The sequence below is a fragment of the Diabrotica undecimpunctata genome, chromosome 2 (assembly GCF_040954645.1).
Source record: "Diabrotica undecimpunctata isolate CICGRU chromosome 2, icDiaUnde3, whole genome shotgun sequence".
Classification (NCBI taxonomy): Eukaryota; Metazoa; Arthropoda; class Insecta; order Coleoptera; family Chrysomelidae; genus Diabrotica; species Diabrotica undecimpunctata.
The window spans coordinates 113666970-113693766 of record NC_092804.1 but is presented as its reverse complement, the minus strand read 5'-3'; the positions used below and the strand labels follow the sequence as shown (position 1 = coordinate 113693766).

The window sequence follows — 26797 nt, the reverse complement described above, 5'->3', positions numbered from 1 at the left end:
TTTATGACTTGTTTAGGCGCAATAAGCTGGTGTTAATAGAAGAAAGTCGAATTGTCCAAGGAGGAGGGGTTTAAATTGAGGAAATGTCGTAGGTGTCTGGTAAGTGGATACCTATTGTTAACAAGTAGGTATGTAGGCGGTAATAGAAAGGGTGATCAGTTGGATTTAAAGTTTGGAAACAACTTTTGAAGCGGTCAGCGAAAACGTTGTGTATAACTGGATTATCGTGATTAGACGATACTGCCGCGGAATAAGAAAGAATTAGGTATTTTCTTCCAAACGCGAGTGGAATCTCTCTAGTTTTCCAGTATAGGGTTTGTATTGAACTTGTCTGGTGTGCTCCTAAGGAAATTCGAAGACCTCTATTTTGAATAACATCTATTGTTTATGTAGCATTTGGTATATACTGAAATACCCTCGTATATGTTAAAGTAGCGAAATATTCTTTTAATCCTTTTCGCGTCGCCATGTTGATAATATACACATTTTAATGTTTGTTTATATATCACAGACGCATATTCTTTGGTATTTTCTTTGATTGTGTTCCGCTTAATATTGAGTTTTAAATAAAAATCCATTTACATCGCTGAGAAAGTATTGCGGCGAAGAGAATTCACTCACTCTCGGTAAGGCCGGCCGCTGTTTAAGGGTTATTTAGTTTTATTGGAGTCCGAATTTTCCTTCAAATTCGTAATGTTTTATGTTTTTTGCCTTTTTTCAGGGGAAAATTTGTGGTATAGTAGCAGTTTTATGTGATTTTAAAATGAGGTTTAAAAGATTGATCATTGAGAGCAGACGTCGGTGTGTATTTTGAAAAAGCCGGCAAATTTGTTGAGAAAAGTGAATGATACTCAATGTAGTGTGTCAATTTTGAACGAGTAATCACTGTGTTCTTGTTTTATGTCGTCTCTCACCTAAGAGATTTGTATCTACGAAATTTGCGGCATATCCAATAAATTTGAAAAATAACCACATGGTTCCAGTTTTTTAAAGAAGCAGATTTTGTGTCCGGTGCCAACTTTTAGCCTCAATTTTGTTTGTCCCTGGTCGTTGTTTCAGACTACAGATGCAGTTTTTTGCGTGGCAGTAAATTTACAGTTCCACCTCCACACATTTTTAAAAGAAAAATAAACATTTTCCAATAACAATTGCTTTTATAACAATTTAAGTAATTGTAATAATTAAAATTGTAGATCTTAGGGTGTGGCTTAGCCGTCATTTTAATTGTTTTCAGTTTTAAGATTTATTATTGACATAATATGACAGATAGCCCTATTTTTAACATTTGGTAAATACCTAATCATATTTGAGATTTTGTTTTTGTTTTTTAAGGTTAACCTCCATGCATAGTTTTATTTAAAAAGATATTTTTTTATTTGTAATAATTCATTTCTGCTACAAATTATCGCCCAGTAACAATTGTAAGTATTGTAGTATCTCCAACTTTGTAAGAGTTTTTAAGCTGATAGGACATAGTAAGTGTTTTTTCTTTGTTATTTTGGTATTAATCTTTGTAACTATTTATATAGTATTTTTTTGTTTTACCATTTATATTTGTAACTGTTTTTGGTGAGATAACAATAAATGTTTAATTTTTTCCCTAAACCAATTTGTTTACTTCTTTTGTTAAAAAAAGTTTATAACCCCTTTTGTGTTTTTTTAGGAAAGAAGAGTCTTACTTTGATCCAGCAGGAAGGTTCCTCAAAGCGGCGTCCTTATTTTAAATAGCTTTGAGAACCTTCTTGAGTTTTGTTGGTTCAGAAGAATTATGTAAGTACCCCTTTATTTCATTTTTGTAGTTACCCCAATCCAATCCCTTTATCATTCACTAATCCACGACCCAGTTCTCCAAATAAACCCTAATGGCCGTTCGCATAAGTTTCGAATTGTTTTGCTTGCCCTATCTCTACCTCAATAATTCTTGTGCCCAATTTTCAACCCCTCCTATGTGGTAGCCCTATGTGGTAGACAAAATATTCCTTAAGTACGTTTTTTTTTTTGAGGAGTTGTAAACAGTTGAGCCGTAGTCCAGTTTGGAACGTACTAGGGCTGTAGATATGTAGTAATGTAGAAGAATCGGCAGCCCATTTTTTGTTTGCGAGTGATCATAACAAATTAATTCCAGGCTTACATGTCTGTTTTAAATATTCTAAATGTATCTTCCAAGTTAGTTTTTGGTCAAAGATTATACCAAGGAGTCTAACTTCGTCTACATATTTAAGCTGTCCTTTATTTAAATAAAAGTTCTTCGGTTGTATTTTGTGACTTTTCGTAAAACATACTGATTTGGTTTTGAGGGTATTGAACTAAAGACCATTTGTGAATGACCATTCTTCAATATGATTTATGGCTTTTGGACATGGTTATGGATGGTTGTTAGGTTCTTTCCTCTACAAAGTATAACTAAATCATCTGCATACAGCCTAGCTTTTACAGTATGTTTAATTTTTGTGATAATAGAATTTATAGCTACAAGAAACAGAGTAGTGCTAAGGTTCGAGCCCTGTGGTATACTATTTTCTTGATTTTTTATTGAGGAATATACGCTGTCTACTCTGACTTGAAATTGTCTATTTTTTCATAAGTTTGATATGTATTTGACTATATTACTTCGCTGAGCGTTTTTAAAATTTAATATTTCCATACTGAATCGTAGGCTTTACTATGTCGAAAAATATACCAATACAGTGTTGTTTAATTGCGAAAGCTTCATGTATTTTCGATTCAACGTCAATAGGGTTGTCTACAGTAGAAAGACGCTTTCGGAAGCCAGTTTGTTCTGGTATAATTACTTTCTTTGATTCCAGATACCACATGAGTCTATTATTTATTATTTTCTCTAGCATTTTGCTCATACTACAAGTAAGAGATATTGGCCTATATGTTTTGGGATCTGATTTTGATTTACTTTGTTTAGGAATAGGAATTATTATTGAATTTCTCCAGGATTTTGGAAATACATTTTTTGAGAAGATTAGGTTGTACATGCTGAGTAAGTTTTCTTGAGATGGGTAGGTGTGGTTGTTTAGAAAAATAGTGGTTATATAATCGGGCCCAGTGCACGAGTTCTTACAGTTTTTTTATTACCATTTCTAATTCATCCATCGACATTGGAAAGTTTTTTTCTTTGTTATTTTGATCTTCATAGTCTATGGTATATTTTTCTTCATTTCTTGTGTTCTTTAAGAAATTTGGTAAATAGTTTGCATCGCTTGAGTTTTTTTCGTAACCTGATACCAGTATATTTAATATTTCCTTTTGAGATTTATATATTACATTATTTTGCTCTACCAGATTTATCAACTTGTGTGATTCTGTACCAGATATTATTTTTACTTTTTTTTATACAGTTTTCATTGGAGTAGAACTGTCAATTGTTGAACGTATGTTTTCAAAAATTCGTGCTTTGCTTTTTTGATAGTAAATCTGGCTACAGCTGTTAGTCGTTTAAATTATAAAGAGTTTTGTTCATTTTTCTGTCGTCACTTTTTTGGATTGTTGTACTGCTTGTCTGCATTTATGGTTCTACCAAGGAACTGGATGGAATTTAATGGCGAAGTTAATTTTCCCAATATTTTTATCTCCTGAGTCTATTATCAGTTTTGTAATAAAATCTACTTCTTTATTCACATTGCTGTTTTGATTTATGACATGCAAGTTGTGTTGTATATGGTTTTGAAATTTCTTTCAATTTGCAGTTTTTAAGTTCCACTTTACTTCTGGTATAGCTGTAGATGATTCTTCGTTATGTATTATTATAAGAAGATGGTGATCACTATCGTATGACTCCAGTAATACATCCCATGAAAGTATATGCGTTATTGATGGTTCGCATATAGAAAAGTCAACAGCAGAACCTTCACCCGTTCTTATGTCAAAACAACGAGTGTTTTGTCCATCATTAAGTAGATTTAGGTTGAATTTTTCCAGAAGAGATTCTGTTTTTCTACCGAGACTCGTTAATTTTTTTGAACCCCATAAAGGGTTATGTGCGTTGAAGTCTCAGACAATTAGTCATGGACTATTTCGTCATGGTTAAATTCTTGGTTGGGGGGAATGTATATGTTGCATATGAAAAGGTAGTTACGTCTTTGATTGTGACTGTAAATGCATCGAAGTTTATTTCTAATGGTATTTCTATACTATTAATGTCGTTCTTTATGTATATCGCTACTTATCCGCTGGTCATTTTAGCATGTTGTCGATTTTTAAAGAAACAATTAAAGTTTTTTAGTTTATGAACAGTGTTGTTATTAAAATTAATTTCTTGTAAACATATAGTCATTGGTCTATATTTTGAGATTAGTATTTGCAACATTTGTAAATGGGTATGATACCCATTTATATTCTATTAAATTAAACTACTGAATGTTATTATTATGTTGGTATGTGTCTATAGAGGTACCGCTGTCTGCCTTGGTATGGAAGTTTGGATAAATTTGTCGAAGAATTCTATTTCTTATTTGTGTGCATCTACTTTTAATGTTTCTGTCATTTTGTTTAGAGTATATTTTTGTCAGTAGATCTGTGACATCAGAAATTTCATTGGTATGTTTTTTTGCAAAACTTAGTGAATCCGAAGATCCTGTGCAGTTTTCGAAGAAATCTATTAGTTGTTCATAGTTTAAGGGACAATTGGAATTTTGGTCGCAAAATAATTCTTCCGTTGGTTTCATCGTTTTCTTTAGCGTCTTTTTTGGTTTATTTTTTTGCTTTAATTTAGTCTTTTTCTCTTTATTTTTTGGTAATTCAAATATGTGTTATGAAGAAGGAGTTGGGGACGGTGTAGAATGCTCAGAAACTGTGCGTTTTCATGTGGTACTGAATCTGTTTCTATTTGATTAGTTAGGAGTTTTGTACTTGGTGTTTTATGTTGCACAGTTTGTTCGTTCAGTTGGGGTTTCTTTTGTTGGATGGCACTAGCTAGCTACTTCTTTGGTCACCTGACTGTTACTATTTTCAATAGAGTTCTGACCTGCCTCTATATTGTGAGGTAAAGAAGTTGTATCGCCTGATACAGATACCTTTGCTGGATAGTCTTTTTCAAGTGCTTGGTGTTTTTGCATATGTGGCAAGTCTGGTTATCTAAAGATAAGTATATTTTATATGATGTCTCCTCATGAGTAATAATAAAAGAATTGGGTAAGGTATGGTTAGTTAACGGGGATATGTAGGTTTGCCGCTTGAAGCTTAATGTATGCTGGAATTCAGGTCTTGCAGTCCCTATCCGTAAAAGCGATAGGGGTAACAAAAGTTTAACATAGTTTGACAAGTTCTTGCAGTTCAGATTCTAAGATTTAGTGTGAAACGAACCGACCTACGTTAGAAAGTACTAGTCGTTGGCTGGGGATGATTAGTCGACGTGCTTGTAAGAGTTGGTGATTAATGTTGATTTTTCCGTGGTTGGTAATAGAATCATCGACCAATTTTTCATTTGTTAAGTAAATGCATATTCTGTTGTTGAATAGCCTTGTACAGAAAATAATATTGACTGGTAGAATTATAAGGCTCAAACTGTGAAAGTAACTCAAATTTTAGTGTTGTCTATTGCATCAAATCCGGTTGCTTGATTTCTTGACGGAAACACACTAGTAGCTGGTTGTCTGGTTATCAAAGAGTAACTTATAGGTTGCAAAGGTTGCTGTTCTGGTACAGAACTAGGTTTAGTTGACGTAGATGAGAATGCCATGATGTGGATATTAATATTTTGTATGCCAAAATATTAATTAATTGGGGCCAGAAAATACTGGCCTATTTATATAGTTGTTGATATTAGTTGAAATCAAGGTATATCATTACCAATGATAATTATTAAAATAAAACACATTCACAAAACGCGTTTTTAACCTTTGCAAAAACAGATAAACGAATAATTAGAATTTAACGTGCTTACTCGTTGGATGTTCTGGTAAGACTTCCAAAATAAATTTATTTAATTTTAATGTTCTATATATTTTCTTTTTTAGACTGATTAAACTGTATTTCTTTTAAAATAAAATTTCAATTAATATACCAATATTCTACGATACTAAGGCGATATTTTGTTGCGAGCCGAAAAGGGTTGTAATATTTAAAATTTATAGCACGAGGCGTTATATTATTAACACCTCTAAATTAAATATCAGTTCATCAAATTTGACTTTTGCAAGTAAAGTTAGTCTATTGACGAATTTGGTATGCAATAGTTGCATAAATTATATAATTTCTGTAACAATTTATTATATTATTTAAGAACTCTCAGCTTTGTAACTTTTTTGGTACCTACAAAAGCTAACCATAGTTTAGATACTTTTTAGATTGATTTCCATCGTATACTCTCTGTCAAACAGTCATTTATAACTAAAATTTGTAATGAATTGAATAGAACACCTGATATGAATTTATTTGGCTATACACGTAATTAATTATTTAAACTGCACCCTAAAATAATGCACCCCACCCCGTGCCTATAACATTTTGTGACTTTTTATATTTTGATTCTACTTATTTGTGTATTTGTATATTGTGTAGTTGTTCCATATATTTTAATCAGTGACAATGACAGATCCTTAAATAAATAAATAAATAACTAATTAAATTAACTGCCATAGCCAATTTTAGAAAGAATTATTGTGAATATCCTAATTAAGATGTAAATTAGTATATTTAAGATATTAGTTTTAAGTAGTTCCAATGAAAAGAATATGTTTCATTAAAATAACATCATGGAAATTTGTTTACCTTTTCTTTTGATTAGTTTTTATTATCAGTAGTAATATCCCTAGGACATTGATAACACACGAGATAATTTCATGACAATCGAAAGCTCGTTCCTTGGTAACAGCACGAAGCCGAAAGCTGAGTGCGGTTACTCTATGTTTATACGTCCATGGCGGTTACCAATCAACTATAGTAGAAACCCTCAATTCAGAAGAGTGATTTCATAGTTTAAACGCCGAATATCCTCAAATTTAAATGTACACAGCGGCCCTCGAAAACTGCCTGTTTTCTCGATTGCAATTTGCGTTTCCTCATCAGAAATTACAGAATATATAAAGTAGTATATTTATTTGTGCTTCTCTATAGAAAAACTGACCAGGAGTTGTCGTACAGTGTAGCCAATTCTTGTTCACAAGTAGTAATTATGGTCATTCAAAACCTGTATTCTTCCACGCAGCGATTATTACAGTCATAAAAATACCAAAAAATATTATTTTTTCAATAGTAAAAATTAAGTACAAAATTGTAATTAAATAAATTTTATTTATATGTTTGGTTTCGTTACATATTTAAAATTATAAAATAAAAATCGATATTTTAAAACAATATTTTTCAATCGTTTGGCAACTTTGGAATTAGCGACGGAATTCCGACTCACAGAAATCCGTAAAACTAGTTTTTGTCGAGCAAGTGCCCAGCAACAATAGTTCATTTACAGTGGCGTTTCTAAGGGTAGGGCATGTGTTGCATTTTGTGAATATATTTTATGCGATAAGTTTGTGTTATTGATAAAAAGTGTTATTAATAATACGAGTGTTATAGTTTGTCATTTTATAGTAAATTTTTAGTTATATTCTGTGATTATTTGGTTTGAGTTTTATTGGAGTTGGACGAAAAACCGAGTTGTTCCAAGAGAAGACAGCAAAATTCTGATGTTGATTCCAAAAATGAAAAGCCGCAAAAGAGACGGAAAATGTTAACGTCCGAAGAGAAGGTAATGATACGAAACGTTTATGAAGGAATTGTCGGCAGAAAAATGGCATTAAATGTTAGCCAAGCGGTCGACATTTGTAGCAGTTTAACAAAAGTATCCGTTAGCTGTATTTATCGTGTACTTAAAAATACATCGGAAAATAAAAAGCAAGAAAAAGGTAAAACTAGAGGTAGGAAAAGCATTGTTTTCGATGACGAGACAAGGAATATTATACGTCGAATATTTCATTCATTTTATTTTCGGAGTGAAATTCCAACACTGAAAAAAAATTCTCAAGAGCTCAAAAACGATGACTCTTTACCCAAGATATCTCATAGGGTCTTAATCAGAACCATGCGCGAAATGAACTTTCGATATGTAAAATGCAACAGAAAAAGTATGCTATTAGAAAAAAATTATATTATTCTGTGGAGAAGAAATACGAAAAATTCGCAGCACTGGATGCAAAATATATTATTTGGATGAAACCTGGATTAACGAAGGTCATACAGTTGGAAGAGTTTGGCAAGATTTAAATGTCAAAAGTAAACGCGAAGCATTTATAGAAGGCTGGTCTACAGGATTAAAAGCTCCATCAGGAAAGGGACGGCGTTTAATCATCACCCATATAGGAAGTGATACAGGGTTCTTTGATGATGGTTTGCTTCAATTTGAGTCTAAAAAAACAGGTGATTATCATAAAGAAATGACTTCCGAAGTATTTGAGCGCTGGTTTAAGAGAATCTTACCAAAATTGGAATCTGGGTCTGTGGTTGTTATGGACAATGCGCCATATCATAGCCGCAGACTAGAACAATTACCGACGATGGCATGGCGGAAAGGGATAATTCAAGAATGGCTTACAGAAAAGGGGATTGCATACGAAGAATCAATGCTCAAACTTCAACTACTTGACATTGCACGGTTAAGGAAAAGTGAATATCTTAAATATGTTGTGGATGAAACTGCAAAAGATTATGGTGTCAAAGTTCTACGTCTACCACCTTATCATTGCGAACTTAATCCCGTTGAACTTATCTGGGCGCAAGTGAAAGGAAAAGTAGCACGCAATAACAAAACGCTCAAATTAAACGAAGTTAATGAACTTTTGATTCAAGCAATTATCCATGTAACTCCAGAGAAATGGGCTAAATGTATAGGCCACATAATTAAAGAAGAATATCGTATGTGGAAACTTGACACTCATGTCAAAGTTTTACTAGAGCCAATTATAATTACACCAGGTGAAGATAATGACAGCGATAGCAGCACTGCATCTTCAGATTTAGACAGCGAATAATATTTTCTAATAGTTTAGTAGGCATCAGCATAAAAAAAACGAGAAAAACGTAGTAAGTGTGTATAGTGTTTGTGTTTAAATAGAATAGTACAATGTTTTGTTACTTCCAAAATTATTTTTATTTTGTTTTTATAGAATTTTATTTTATTTTATAGGATTTTATTTTGTTTTATTTTATACTGTTTAAGTGTTTTGTTTATTTTATTTAATGGGACAATATGGCTCTTGGCGAACACCCATTTAAAAAAAGTGACGCGCCACAAGACATACCTCTCGGGTGGTGTGGAAACTGTCTTAAAATTTGTTTTAAAAAAATTTCATTGTGTAACTCTTTAAGGACGGGTCACGTCAAAAGACGTTTTAGCGTAACTTCCGCGACAGCCTGGTGGCATCAGTAAGCTTTCTGCAAAATTACTTGTTTTTTATAGCTTTTTGTTTGTGGCATTCTGTATTTTTAGGAGACTGTATGGAATAAGCCACAAAATATTTATTTATAGGTTTAATTTACTGATTTTTCGATGTCTATATAAAAACATCGTTTTCAAATATACAAGTGATAGTAATATTTATTTTTCTATGGCTTTTTGCTTGCCGTTCTGTATATTTAAAAATAATGTTGGAAATAAGTAACAATATATTTAATTGAAATGTTTAATTTACTGACGTTTCGATCTTTATATAAAGAGATCGTTGTCAAATATACAAATGATAGCAATATTTATTTTTCTGTGGCTTATATAGCCACATAATATATATATATATATATATATATATATATATATATATATATATATTCTATATAAATATTTATATATATATATATATATATGTATTCTATATAAATATATAATAATAAACAAATAAAATAAATATAACTATAATTTATATCTTCGAAAACGGTCTTTGGACATAGAGATATAAACTTCAGTAAAAACCTGCATCTAAATATATTGTGGCCTATTTTGAACAATAATATTTAAACAATATAATATAATTAACGTTGAAATAAAAGTGAGTGTACGCCACTGGATTTTCATACGTCTTTCCCCACTTCTACGCCTTCAAACGATGACTCACACTCCCAAATAGTGAAATTAGAGTTTAGCTTGAGAAATTTGTCATGAAATTATGAGGCATTCATCAATGTCCGAGGGATATTCGACGGATAATTTTTCGAAAAAAAAATCATAACTCAACATAACGAAACATTTATTTATTAAAAGTACAGTTAGTGAAAGTACAATTATTAAAATTTATACTTCGAACAATCTCATTGCCGAAACGTGACATTTTGAAATTTATTTGGATGAAGTTGTCAAACTCGATCGTGTTGTCATAGGGATTGAAAATTGCACTGAATGCAATTATCAGTCTAATATTGACATGATTGGGTGAAATTGTTCCACATGACACAAAATGACGAAATTTGAATGGTTGTTAGAACAGTCGAAGAATGATCAACAAAACAGGTCATTAAAGGTAAAAAGTTTTTTTGTATCGTCTGTTTTGTAGAAAATTATGTAATTTAAAAGTTGATATTTAAGGAGTGGGTTTTTTGTTTTAAGTGGGAAAGGGAGAATGGTCTGATTGGTTAAACAGAAATTATAAAAGGTATTAGATATTGGAGGAAATATTGGAAGCTGAAAGGATGAGGACATGCTGTTTCACTTGAAATAAGAGGATATCAAACTCAGGAGAGCATATAGTGCTGATAGTTTTTTTGAACATTAGAAAATTTTAATTTGTGAGAAATCGTGTAAATAAAAGTGAGAACAGTGCTACTATTTGGATTCTGAGTTGAAGAATTGGTAATATAAAAATTTTGCAGAATTTGTTAGTAAGAAAAAACAAATTACTATTCCTCGGGAGATTCATAGCTAAGGAGAGTTTGACAGCCAAAAGAGATAGACCCTGTGGTTAGGACGTTTTTAATCGACAGTCCTGTTTTTATAAGCAGAACCAGGGAAGCAACTTTCGCTAGGCTAATTAAAATTAATCGTTTTAGTAAAATACCGGGGCAAATTGTTATCACAACTAATTGAATTAAGCTTGTATGATTTTATTGTGTTAATTTTATGCATAAAAGCTATATAATTTAGGGAAACAATTATTTCTAAGGAATCTGTTTAACTGTATAAAAATTTTCAAACGCAGTTTATCATTATATTTTAATTGTATTGCGAAAATTTGAATTTTTTTATTTATTCCCTTCCACTCCTCTTGTTATCGAACACTATAAAAGGTAAAGGTATTTGTTAACTCAAATAAGAACCCTTAGATAAGAAAACATATAATTAATAATTTGGCATCTGTAATAAAAAATAATCACATATTCATAATAAAATTAATTAAATTGTATTTTTGTTTTTGGTTTGCTACTTATATGTTAATTTATTAGATAATTTGTTAATTGATTCCAAAATCACAATATCGTAATAAGATAAATATTTGGAACAAACTTTATAAAAAATAAATTTTATTTTATTTTATTTTAGTATGATGTAGTGCTTAAAATATATTAATCACTTCTGTATTTGATATATTATCGAAATCTGTATATAAAATTATTATCCTGAAATGTGTTAAAATATGATTTTAAGTATAAAGAAAACTTACCCAAGTTAAGATACTTTTTATGAACACCTTCATAGGCAGTCCACTCAACATTTTTTAATCGGCTTCTTTCTTGTCTGGTTCCATGCGTATCTCCATCTGGCGCTTCATTGGGGTTCCTGAAATAAAAAAAGTATAATTAGCTTGTTATTTTATTTCACCAACAGAACTTTACTACAGATATAAAATATGACCCCGCTTGATAATTGGTTAATAATAGGAACAACATTAGTATATTTTTCAATCATATTTGCTTAAAAATATCGGTATTTGAAGAAACATAATTATCCCAAAAAGGAAAATGGTAAAGACCGAATTTCGATCTAGGGTACGCTTAAATAATTTGGTATTAGCAGATAATAAAGAGGAATTTTTAACAAAATAATTCAACAAATTATTACGTTTGCTCCTAACACCACCAAACGTATTAACAAAGCATGCGTTGCTTACTTTTAACAGACACGTAAAATTCAGACGAAATATTAAATTAATAATAAAATATAATTAAATCATTTAATAGTAAACTTAACTATTAAATCAACCAAATAAGATGTTTAAAACTTATAATTGTATTTATATGAAATTATTTTAAAACGAGAAGTGTCATACAAATTCAAACAGATGATTTATTACTGTTAAATTTTGACAATCGAAATAACACGTAAGGCTTTTATAGCCTGAACACCAGTTTAATGTAATACATACCTGTCGATACATATTGGCAAGAAGGTCCTGAAATGTCCTATTATATGGTTGTGAGACATGGACATTAAAAACTACAATGCTTAACAAATTAGAAGCATTCGAATTGTGGTGCTATCGACGGATCCTAAAAATATTATGGGTTTCGCAGACTTCCAAGAAAGATACTCATAAAATGATGAATTTAGCAAGCTTGCTCACAAACATCATAAAGAGAAGAAAAACAGAATACGGCTATATAATTAGAGGACTCAAATACCATTTACTTCGCTTTATAGCAAAAGGAAAAGTGGAAGAAAAGAGATGGATTGGTCGAAAGAGACTTAAATAACTGCGTAATATTAGACAATGGTATGGTACCACAATAGAAGAATTATTTCGCGTAGTAGCCGATAGAGAACGGTTTCAGAAAATTGTAAACATGATGATGGCCAACGTCTGAATCGACATGGCACCTAAAGAAACAAATATTATGTAAATAATATTATTTACTTAGAAATTACAATACAAACCCATCCATTATATACCTAACATGTATCAAAATCAGAGGTCACTGTTCATGGGTAAAAAAGGACATATTAACGTTAAATAAAATTATTGTTAAAGCAAATACATCCGATTTGGTATTTAACATTTAAGCATTGTGCATAAATGAAAACCTGACTGATTTACCTACAAATTATGGATTTCCATCCCTTTTTCTTCTTCTGTGACACATTCATTGTCCGACCTGATAGAAATGATTGTAGATTGGTGAAGTTCTTTCATGTTATTATCAACAGTCCACAATCCATCTTTCTCTTTCTCAGAGAAAGAGAAAGAAAGAGACTCATATCTCAGTTTGAGTATCTTATTTACACTGTTCTTGATTAAAGCTACTAATGCTTTGCTTTTGCCTATAAAATTTAAACAAAGTTTCTTAAAACAGTCCAATTAACTTTTTTAATTTTAACAATTTGTTTATTAAAAACTACTAACTTTAGGGCAATAGTGATACATATTTTATGATTTTTTGGAATTCCATTATCTATTTAGTTTTAACAAAAAAATATAGGTGCCTATTTAAAATACAAATAGATGACGTTATCACGACGTTATGGTGATACTATTATAGTCACGGTTATCCAAAATAGAGGCAGAACTGAATACTGTATAAGACTGTTATTAACGAGAGTGTATAATATAATATAATATAATATAATATAATATAATATAATATAATATAATATAATATAATATAATATAATATAATATAATATAATATAATATAATATAATATAATATAATATAATATAATATAATATAATATAATATAATATAATATAATATAATATAATATAATATAATATAATATAATATAATATAATATAATATAATATAATATAATATAATATAATATAATATAATATAATATATAATTTTATACCAAAAATAATTATTATATTATTATTATTATTATATTACAAATAAGGGCAGAGGAGCGAGCTCCTATTATACCCAAAAAGCAAAAAAAAAACAAAAATAAAAAATATTCTTATAAAACTAATACCAATAATTATAAAGTAAAATAAACATAAACAATTAAGTATATCATACAAAAATTGAATTGTGAGACAATAAATAAATAAAGAAATAAATAAATATTGCTGGGCGAGAAAAAAAAACACAATTCTATAGATAAAATAAAGCGCTATCAAGTTTATTTTTAAAGATGTTAACACTAGTTACCGATATGGTGTCCAAATTGTTCCAGATATTAAAGATTCTATTTGGCAAGAAGTTCACGCTGGACCTTGCAGTAGTTTGTTCCCTCTTTAATTTGTATAGATGGCCTCTTAATCTTTCGTCTTAATTCAAAGTGAATATGGTGTTTAGGTTCCCAAAATTATGTTTTAAAATACGGAAGGACATAATTAGATCACCTCGAAGACGTCGCTGCTCGAACGTCGTAAGATGAGCCATGGATAATCCATCTTCATAGTTAGGTCTTGCCGTATGCCAGTCTTGTGGCTTTACGCTGAACATTTTCAAGTAGGATCTTATCGCGAATAAGATCTGGATTCCACACTGGTCCGGCAAACTCAAGAATAGGTCTAACGTATATTTAGTAAAGTTTACTAACAGAAGTTAGAGATATACGTGCAAAACATTTACGGATCAAAAACAGTTTCGAGTTTGCACGTTTACACACCGACACTATGTGATCAGACCAATTTAAGTCACTATTAATTATCACTCTGAGATCATTGTGGGAGGTTACCGAGTTTAAGGGATGTCCATTAATAGAGTACGGCAGTGATGGGTTTTTTGCCGATATGTAAAACAACGCATTTTTCAATGTTAAGTGGAAGTAACCATTCTGAGGACCATTTGAATATTGCGTCAAGATCTTGTTGAACATGTTGGTTATTAGTTGGATTCACATATAATTTCGTGTCATCAGCGTAAATGGAAACCTTACTGGATAAGATGAGCGGAAGATCACTAGTGTAGACACAAAATAGTAGCGGTCCAAGTACTCATCCTTGTGGGACTCCACTCTTGACTGGATTATCTAGTGAGTGGTCTTCCCCAACACGAACCCTGAAGTATCTGTCGGATAAAAAATATTCAATCCAAATTTTCAACTTTCCGCGGATACCATAGTGATCCAATTTAGCTAGTAATCGACGTTTTGGAACACGGTTAAAAGCTTTGGAAAAGTCTAAGTAGACTACATTGATAAAGACCTTTGATAAAGCTATGCAGTTGGTGGGGGATGACATTTTCTTGAAGAAGAAACTCAGACATAGCTTTTGAAATAATCGATTCCATGAACTTGCCGACAATAGGAACCAGGCTGATTGGACGATAATTATTGCAATCAAGTTTATTTCCTTTCTTAAATATAGGAGTAACCGAAGCCAATTTCCAGGACAAGGGGAGAGAACCTTGATTAAAAGAAGCATTCATTATAAGAGATATAGGGATGGCTACAGATTCTGCACATTGTTTGAGGAAAAAAGAGGTGAGTCCGTCTAATCCAGGTAATGAATTATTTCGTAGTTCCCTTAAATGATGTTTAATTTCATCCGGTGTGAAAGATATATTGTCAAGAGTTTTCATTTATAAAAACCTGAGAAAAGAATAACGATAAACATTCCGAAGATTCGTTATTCGAAGAACTTAAAGACCCGTCAGCTTGTTGAAGTAACGGTATGAAAACTTTAGAAGATAAAGATTTACCGATAAACTTTTTTACTATTACCACTTGCAATGATAGATTCTTCAAATTCTATTCTTAACTTTAGCAAAGATTGTTTGACTCGGTTAGAACAATTACGGTGGGCGAGAAAATCATCAAGGAAACCAGTAAGTTTATATATTCGCCAAAGCTTTCGCTTATGTCGAATTAAATGGGTAGCTGAGAGGTTAATCCAAGGTTTTAGTCGATTTCTGTATAGCTGCCGTTTGGTTGTATGATCCGAAATTGTTGTAATAGCAGTATAAAGAAAAGAAAATATCCACTGACGATGGATTAGAGTAATTAAGAAAAATAGCTTGCCAGTTTAACTGGGATAAAACTGAATTTACATTAAATAGCGAGTGGTCAGAAAACCCAAAGGAGAGGACACTTCAAGTGTAGAAATTAGTTGATCGTCATTTGTGAAAAATAAGTCTAAAATTTAAGGATTATTATTGGCTCTAAACCTTGTAGGTTCAGTTATCAGTTGTAATAAATTTGAGTTCATGACAAAGTTTTTAAACAAATTTTGAGATTTGATAGTATCAGTTTTGGAAATAATGGGCCAGCTTATGTCTGGAAAATTGAAATCTCCAACAATAGGATTTTCAAGGGATGATAATTCCTCAAGTTTGTTAATAAGCATATTGTCCTGAGTAAGCACTGTATCCGGAGGTCGGTATATGCAAACTATATTAAATATAAAGGAGTTATTAGTAATAAGTAAGTGGATAATTTCTATACCAGGTACGTCTATTGTTTTATTACTGATGGAAAAACTATTGGTAATTTCATTTGCTAAATAGATGCATACTCCTCCCCCATGACGAGTAATTCTATCTCTACGAAATATAGTAAAATTATCAATATTTACAATGGCATCGGTCATGCCAATGATAGCGATCCGAAAATTCTCAACGCGACTCATTCATTTTGTGTCCCTCAAACATCTCCAATATTTGTAGTGCTACACTAATTTGTCACCCAACATGTTGGCATGACGTTTGTGTGCTACAATATGTAACTTTATTTTAACACAGATATTTTAGTATTGCATTAGTTTGTGCCCGATACTTTGCATTCATATTGTGCCCGACCATGAATCTGTAAATTTGAAATTGCATACTGAAAATCCCAGAAAGCTTAGTACTTGCATAACTCAGTATCTGAAAGTCTTTTACTTTTTAGCAGTACAAGTATTCAATTTATAATTATTGTGTCCATTTTATCAAAAATTCTGCACTAGCAGAGCATGTAAGTCAAATTTAAAATAATTGTAGACAGACAAGTTATATATTACATAAATGACTAATTTTTATAACTGTAGAACGTTACAAAAGAAAATGTTAAGTCATTTTTATGCAGTAAAATATTTTTTTTTAATCTCAGTTTTGAAAATATTTAATATGTATATTTTTATATATTGTTATGGACAGTAATTCTTATTACATTTCTTACAAACTTATTGTCCCTGAATACGCGTAAAGAAAAGATATGTGGTTGCCTGCTCAAGTTTGAAATGACCGGGTTGTTATTTACTATTTGAACTCGTGAAAAGTGCTTTAATATTTATTTAATTTCAAAACTTATGCAAAATATTTCGTTTCTCCTGTAGCTCCTTCACTAAGCTTTTGTAAAATTTTGTAATACGGCGCTTTATATTCAGCCAAAGAATAACAATTTCTTGCCTACGACGCCCATTTTTTAGTTCTTCTCTCAGAATTTTTAAAAATTTCCGATGTTCCATGTAATCATTATTATTTGACTGAAATGCTATTTGAGTATTTGTATCTACAATATTTAGTATAAAAAAGAATAATGTAAGAGACCACCTGCATATCTTTCAAGAAACTGAATAATTTCGCTTCAATTCATCCACTACGTCCACTCCTCCCATTAATATTATCGTAGCAGGTTAGCACTTATCGCCTGTGTTTTCATCGATCTCATCTGCATAATGCATCGCTGAGAGCATTGACGCTATTTTATTTGCCTTGGGATTATATGACAATTATGTAATATCTTTAGTACGGCCAAATATAATGTTTTTATTTGTTTTTCGTTCATTTATTTTTGCTCAGAAAATTTTAGGGATTTTACGTTTATTTTTTCGTACTGTTCCTAGCGAGGTTAAATTATAGTTTTAACGTAACAAAATTATTAACGTAAACCAATTATCGCAAGTAACATTTTGTTCTTAATATAGTAATTGGAATTATAATTGGTTAAGTATTCCTAGTAATCGGTTGGGTTAACCGTTTTACGACAACAAAAATGCTTTTGTCTATGTAAAAAGATTCATCAGGCTGAGTTTCAAAGTAACCTTCCAAGTATCAACCATTGCTAAAATTTTTAATCCATACTTACCACAAAATTATTCTATAATTTCATTAATCGCTACAAATTTAAAAATGTTATAGTTTGTTCAAAATCCTTAATAATCTCCTACTGGGACGTAATTTATGAAATTCTTTTCTGAAGTCTCTTGGAGAAACTGGAAAAAATTACTCTATTTTTCTGTAGCCAACAGTTACTTACAACAGTTTATTTAATAGAATTTGGCACCTTCTGCTTAATCATTAGCTGGTTGTAAAATGAGAGTAGCCACTTACGTGCTCTTGATTTTATGTGTTTTATTATTCCACAATAAATGTTGTCAGCTTTTGCTGATCTTCGACATCATATTTCTAAACAGTAATACTTCGTACTTGGTTAATTTCAGAGATAATTGACTAAAAAGATGTAATCATCTCGATTGCAAGAATAGATAATCATTAAGAATTAATAGTCTAATTAAATTTCTGTTGATATTAAATTAATTTAAAAAAAAGGGTAAGTTACAGCAAATGTTTGCGCAATACACGTTTACTCTATGGTAAAATGTACACTGCCTCTGTGACGGTCGCTTAAAGTAAACACCAGATAATTTCCTTACTAAACTAAACCCTAAGTACGGTTAGTGTATATATATTTACCTCTAATACAGGTTTATGCAAGTAAATTAGTTATAGGGTCACTTGACATTCAAATAGTTCACAAGTTCTATTATTGGTTAAAGCAGGAATTAAAAGTAAATGTTACATTAATAAATCACAGTCAATATATATATATATATATATATATATATATATATATATATATATATATATATATATTGTTATGATGTATTTTTTGTTTGAATGATGAGCAATGAGTATTTTTAATAATATAATATATAGGGTTTTTATCGCGGTTCTCAAAGAATTAGCTTGTAAGTACTTTTTTAATTATCTTTATTATAACTATTATGAAACACACATATATATCTAACTTTGCCAATGTAAATTTAAAATAAACTATCTTTAAATTGATATTCTTATAAAACTAATTAAATTCTATAGACAATCTAAAATTTAAACAAACTATCTTCAAAATTGAAATTGTTATGACACTAACTAAATTATATTAACAAAATTTTGTACCTTTCTTTCACTGAATGCCTAAATGAACTGTTTTCCACTATATAGATTCTAATCACCACTGAATGTCTTCGTACTTCAGTTATCCTTGTTTTTTGTGAAATTACTTTTTCCAATTATCAGCTTCTACCAATTTAAGATATAGTTTTCTTCACCAGCATTTATACACCACCAACCAAACCAGCAAACAGCATTTATATTTATTCTTCTTTTCAATATACCAATATCCAATTATTATAAGTTGATTTATACTAATCTCCAACCATAATATAATTTAATTTCTTCCAATATACCTTTTTTTATCTTCAATAATTATTTGTGTATAATTATAAATGTGCATTAAGTATATGCATAATTTTTAATCTTCTTTTAACTCACTATATTAAACAATTGGACTATCTCCAACTAACTTTCATATTTCTTATAAAATTGCTTGACTGACTTACTAAAACTGTGAACAATTGACTTTACTAACTAACTTTCATAATAAACTGGCCTGACTTCTGACTAAAAACTTCAAAAACTGCCATCTTGAATCCAAATCACGGGTATTTATATCCTTTTTGATATTCCAGAACCATCTGGTAAGAGATCATGTTCCATTCGTTCTATTAACTTCTATATAGATGTTCTCGAAAAAAATATCTGTTCGATCCACCGCCATAATCATTATTCCAGAATGTTCGACTGTAACAATGGTCACACTCTGCACTCTGGAGAATTCGTTTATGTTCCATTGATAATTTTGTTGACATTTAGGCTTTTCAGATCAGAATAAACATTTAAATCATCAAATATATATAAATTAAACACCTCAAACCAACATTATTATTATAACCCCACTTATATTCGTATTATGATTAATTTCTATCTGTCAATCCACTGTATAGTTGGTTGCCTAAGCACATGGCTCACTTAAATCTATTTACAACATTAAAATTACTAAAATACAACTTTTTACAATTATTATATGCTAATTTATTAAAAATGCCCTCACATAAATATATTTTTATTAAATTCTCTAGTATATAATTTATTTAAAATAATCAAATACTTTTTTATATTTAATATTATGTAGTATATAACTTATAAATTATTTTCTATAAACCCCAATTGTCACAATACCCCAAAATTAATATTTAAAATAAATAATTGACTTATTATTTTTTTAAACATTAATTTTCTCATACCTTATTAAATTTAATAAATCAAAATCTTTTTTTATTTAAAATGTGTTAAATACATCCCTGTTCGCTGTCTATGTCAAAGCAGAGAACAACGCTGAACGCTGCACAGTTCGGCTATTCTATGGTCAAACTGTCATGTCAAATGGAGCAATGAATGCTATGTATATATCAGAGAATAAAATATAACCTTAATTAAAAATATAATCTATATTGTGTTATGTTTATTTATAGACAAAATCTAGGAATTATTTCCATTCAACAGGCTTTCATCCATATGAATTGGTAAGTTTTACACTTTTTATAAAGACATTTACACAATCAATTCTGTATCTAACCCCAAATTATGATTTTTAGGGTACAAATTAATTTCCATATATACAAAATTCAACAAGTATGATGTCAAATTGATTCAAAATAATGAAATCTACCATCTACCATTTAACAAATCAAGTCTATTGAATAAAATGGATATATCAGTAAGTTATTAGTGTTATTATAATTGTGTTAAAGGTATAGAAATCATTATTCAATCTCTTCATAATATTGAAAAATGTCATTGATATGAAACACGCCTCTTAGTCTGTTCTCTGCATCTATTAACACATAACTATTTAGTCCATTCTGATTTTCAATTCTATATGGACCTTCAAACATTGGTTGTAATTTCTTACAACGATTTTCTTTAACATTACTTTTTCTAAGTGAACGAATTAACACTAGGTCTCCTTTTTGAAATGTGATTGGTTTTTTTATATTTCGATTTTGTCTTCTGATATATTTTTCAGCTTTCCTCCTAATTCGGTTATTCACTTTCTGCATTACTTGTTCTAACATATCCTGATTATATTCACTAATCCACTTTCTGTTTCCTATATGGCCAAACATTAAATATTCTGGTACTTCTTCTGTATTCAAATTATGTGTATTATTTAAAAAATACTCTACTTGTGGTATATGTTGCTGCCAAGTTTCGTGTTGATTTTGGCACAGTATCCTTAAATATTTTATAACTTCTTTAATATATCTTTCTGCAGGATTTGCCTGAGGATGTCTGATACTTGTAAAATGAATGTTGATTCCCTTTTTCTCACAAAATGTCCGAAATTTTTGGTTGTTAAAATATGTAGCATTATCTATTATGCAATTTCTAAATGGTCCTATTTCTTCGAAAAATTGATTAATATATAATTTTAATGTTTTAACATTTGTTCTAGAACAGGGATATAGTTTAATAAATTTTGTATATAAATCAACTATCACTAGTATATGCTTTTTTCCTGTTGGACTGAGAACTAAATTTGAAATAAAATCCATGGAAACTGTATTTAGTTTTTCATATACAACATTAGATTTATATGTGTTCTGGTTTTTGAAATTCTTTTCTTTGTTTAGTTGACATATTGGGCATTGGGTAGTAATTTCTTTTGCTATACTTATGTCATTCTTTGCAAAATAATTGTCCCTAAATAGCATCCATAGCTTTCTTGAACCAATATGCATATAATTGTTATGTAAATTTTTCAATATTTTCTTTGCTAAAGTTCTAGTTATTGCATATACTTCTATGCCATTTATTATTTTATAATATACTCCATCTTTCCTAAGGACTTTTTGTTTTTCACTCAAATTGATCTGATCTCTTATAATTTCTTCTTTAGAATATAATCCAGTACTTTCTACTAATTGATTTAATCCAATTTTTATTGTTCGCTGCCCTTTTTGTGGTGTATTTTCTAACCTTGATAAAGCATCTGCCACTATATTGGATTTTCCAGAAATGTATTTGATTTCAAAGCAGTATTCACTAAGTATTAGACTCCACCGATGTATTCTACTGTTTCCATATTTGTTATTTAATATAGACGTTAAAGCTTGGTGATCTGTTTCTATTGTAAATTCATTACCCAACAAATAAAATCTTAATTTTGTGACACAGTGTATTATACTTGCTAGTTCTAATTCTGAAACTGAGTAACCCTTTTCATGTGGCTTTGTAATTCTTGAAATGAATTGTATTGGGTATTCGACCCCATCATGTATTTGTAATAATACCCCTGATAATCTCTCTATTGATGCATCTGTTCTTAATATGAATGGCTGTGTGTAGTCAGGATAGTATATTTTCAAATTTGACAGAAAAATGTTTTTAATTTCTTGGAATGCTAGTTCTCTTCTCTGATCCCATCTCCATTTTACACCTTTTCTCAGTAGTTCAAGTAATGGAATTTCTTTTATACTTAGATCTGGTATCATCCTTTTATAATAATTTATTATTCCAATAAATCCTCTTAAAGTTCTTAAATTGTGTGGTGTTTTATATTCCTGAATGACTTGTGTCCGTTCTGGATCCATTTCGATTCCCTTAGTGTTAAGTTTATAACCTAGATATATGACTTCTTTTTGAAAAAATGTACATTTTTCTTGATTTATTTTTAGTCCAACTTTATCTAATCTATTTATTATAGTTTTTAGGTGTTTCTCATGATCTTCAGCCGTTTTAGAAAAAATTAATATATCATCAATGTAGTGAATTACAAATTGTTCATATTGATCCAAAATATCATGAAGACATCTACATAGAGCACTGCAAGATGATTGAAGTCCAAATGGTACTACTTTGAATTGATATACTACTCCATCTATCTGAAATCCTGTATACTGTCTACTTTTTCTTTCTAGTGGTATTAACCAAAAACTATGCTGTAAATCGATTTTAGTGAAAAATGACATTCCTGTAATTCTTCCTAGTATTCCATCTATACTCATTGGTGCTTCAAATTGCTTTTCAGTAATCTTGTTAATATTCCTTGCATCCAAACATAACCTGATTTTACCTGATCTTTTTCGTACTACTACTATGGGGTTAATAAAACGTGTGCCTTCTCAATGATCCCATCTTCTAACATATTATTAATTGTTTTGTTTACTTCTTCTCTGTATTTATATGGTATTGGGTATGATTTTGTTTTAAAATCTTTTTCTTCTTTAACTTTTATACTATGGATATAATTTTGTGCAATTCTATTTTCTTTATTGACAAGTCCCTTGTGTTGCTGCAATATGGAAATGACTATTGATTTATATTCTTCAGGGCAATTTAAAACTTTCATTATATCTTCTTCTTTACAAATAAAATTATTCTTCATTATGTACTCATTATTCCTTGCTTCCAATTTTACGCACTCCGCCTCGTAGGCATCCATCTGCTTAAAATTTCCATTCCTTAAATATTCACTACAATAATTATTCTTTACATTCTTTTGGGACATTTCCCTATCATCAAAATACATTTCTTCTTCATAAACATCATTATTTTCTTTTAATAATATCCTATCAACTCTTATTCCTTCTTCCACCTCATCTTTCTGCATAAATTTAATTATTTGCCCTTCCAAAGTTACCATTTTTTCTTCAAAATCTATCTTTACTTTCTTCTTTTCCAATTCATCATTTCCCATTAATATATCAACACATAAATCCTTGACAATAAATCCTTGCATATTAATTTCTTTATTAAGAATATTAATTTTAAAATTGGCTAGTTTATCAATTTCACCCAACTTCTTATTATTTGCACCAATAATTTTAATTTTTGGAATCTTTATTATATCTGATAGTTTTAATGTATTAAAAATAAAATTCTCCGAGACTAAAATACTTTCTGAACCAGTATCTATCATAATTTTAATCATTTTATTTTTGGCCAAAGCATTTATATAAATTAAATTAATAGATTCAATAATTTTCTCTTCATCTAAAGAAATAAATTCAGAAGGTTTTTCATAATAGCAATGGCCTAACTTGTAATTCAGAAAGTTTACTGCACAAAATTTTGATTATTAGAATTGTCAGATTGTATCTGACCACTTGGATCTGATGTCCTATGTCTTTCCCTACTATGACTTCTACTCACATTTTCTTGCCTTGTACTATTTCGTTCCCTGTCTTCGCAGCTTCTATTCCTTTGAACACAATTTACCTGTCTGTTATAGTTAGGTCGCTCTGTATTTCTTCTATTGTTAAAATCTTGTCTATTATTATTAGTACTGTTATTAAAATGTTGTCTATTATAATTAGTATTATTATTAAAATTTTGTCTATTATAACTAGTATTATTATTAAAGTTCTGTCTATTTGGATTACTGTTAGTATTATTAAAATTTTGTAAACTCTCACCATACCTAGTATTATTGTTATATGATTGTCTATATTGTTGATTATCATTTTTATTATATTGAAAGTTATTGTTGTTTTTTCTGTTGTTATTATTACTTGTCATATTGCCTCTTTGTATTCTTTGAATAAAATTAATAAAACTATCTATTGTTTGAATATTTTGTACAGTTACGGTTTGCACAACATCAGCATCAAAATGTCTAGATACATTTAAGACTGTTTCATCCTCTCTAAGTGGTGGTTCTAAATATTTTGCAACTGTTATCAGTTTTAATGCATAATCTACCATATTTGATTTTAAATTGTGATTAAACTTTCCAAAATATAGAATTTCTCTAAACTTGGCTTGCTCTAGTTCACCCCAATAATAATTTAAAAATTTATTTTCAAATGTTTGAAAATTATCTAAATCATTCTCAATACTAGCAAACCAAGTTGCTGCATTGTCATTTAATGTCATTCTAGTATAATCTTTAATATCATTAATATTATTCACAAATCTTAATTTATGTTTTAAACTATTTATGTATACTCTAGGATGCAAATTTTTTATATTACCAGAGAATTTAATCCCAGTCTCATTTGTTAAATTTAAGTAAGGTCTCCCTATGTCTCTCATTTGTGAAATATCATCTATTCTCTGTTCCACATTTCTTATTTGATTACAATTTATTTGGATATTTTGTTGTATATCGTCTAATTTTTCTTCTGTGTTTCTCCTGTCTTCGTTAATTTTTACTTCTAAGTTACATTTCTGTAACTCTATTTTCTGTTCTATATCTATCTTATTATCTTGAATAATCCTCTTTACTTCTGTTCTCTCATTGTCTATCCTTTTCTTGTAATCATTCCTTATACTTTTTATTTCATTTGCTACTTTTTTCTCTGCAGCTTCAAGTTTTTTATCCATTTGTTTTACAATTTTATTATTATTATCTTCTATTTTCTTTTCTAATTTTCTATAATTCTCTTCCAATTTCTGTTCCATTTTTTTCATGTCTTCTTTGACTTCTTTTGAATTCTCTTCCAATTTTTTTATGTCTTCTTTGATTTCTTGTGAATTCTGTTCCATTTTTTGTTCTATTTTTTTCGTATTCTCTTCCATTGTCTTGTTCATCTGCATCATTAATGACATCAAAGCTGCCATATTGACATTTTCCTCTCTTTCTGGATTCATTTCTGCAGTATCTTGTGGAACTTGAACTAAACTCTCCTCTTGTATAGGTTGTGTTTCTACTTCCACATCTTCTTCATTCTTTTTGGTTCTTGTACCTTTCTTTCCTTGAGACATTTTGAGACTTTACTTGTTCAAATATAATTAAAAATAAAATCTATAATTTTTCCTTTCTACTGATGATTAATTTAATTATATGAGAGCACTTATCTTCCCAAACTAATTCTTTTAAATAGAGAGCCACCGCGTTGGGTGCCAAATTGTTATGATGTATTTTTTGTTTGAATGATGAGCAATGAGTATTTTTAATAATATAATATATAGGGTTTTTATCGCGGTTCTCAAAGAATTAGCTTGTAAGTACTTTTTTAATTATCTTTATTATAACTATTATGAAACACACATATATATCTAACTTTGCCAATGTAAATTTAAAATAAACTATCTTTAAATTGATATTCTTATAAAACTAATTAAATTCTATAGACAATCTAAAATTTAAACAAACTATCTTCAAAATTGAAATTGTTATGACACTAACTAAATTATATTAACAAAATTTTGTACCTTTCTTTCACTGAATGCCTAAATGAACTGTTTTCCACTATATAGATTCTAATCACCACTGAATGTCTTCGTACTTCAGTTATCCTTGTTTTTTGTGAAATTACTTTTTTCAATTATCAGCTTCTACCAATTTAAGATATAGTTTTCTTCACCAGCATTTATACACCACCAACCAAACCAGCAAACAGCATTTATATTTATTCTTCTTTTCAATATACCAATATCCAATTATTATAAGTTGATTTATACTAATCTCCAACCATAATATAATTTAATTTCTTTCAATATACCTTTTTTTATCTTCAATAATTATTTGTGTATAATTATAAATGTGCATTAAGTATATGCATAATTTTTAATCTTCTTTTAACTCACTATATTAAACAATTGGACTATCTCCAACTAACTTTCATATTTCTTATAAAACTGCTTGACTGACTTACTAAAACTGTGAACAATTGACTTCACTAACTAACTTTCATAATAAACTGGCCTGACTTCTGACTAAAAACTTCAAAAACTGCCATCTTGAATCCAAATCACGGGTATTTATATCCTTTTTGATATTCCAGAACCATCTAGTAAGAGATCATGTTCCATTCGTTCTATTAACTTCTATATAGATGTTCTCGAAAAAAAATATCTGTTCGATCCACCGCCATAATCATTATTCCAGAATGTTCGACTGTAACAATGGTCACACTCTGCACTCTGGAGAATTCGTT

General features: G+C 29.7%; 1 protein-coding gene across 1 annotated transcript in view; it reads right to left on the bottom strand.

The window, feature by feature from the left end:
- LOC140433870 (neuroligin-4, Y-linked-like) overlaps window positions 1-26797 on the bottom strand; it is a 1297086-nt gene that overhangs the window by 387048 nt on the left and 883241 nt on the right. The window contains exon 9 of the mRNA XM_072521844.1: window positions 11589-11704. Within this exon, the coding sequence (XP_072377945.1) occupies window positions 11589-11704 (116 nt within the window). The remainder of the gene's footprint in view (window positions 1-11588; window positions 11705-26797) is intronic.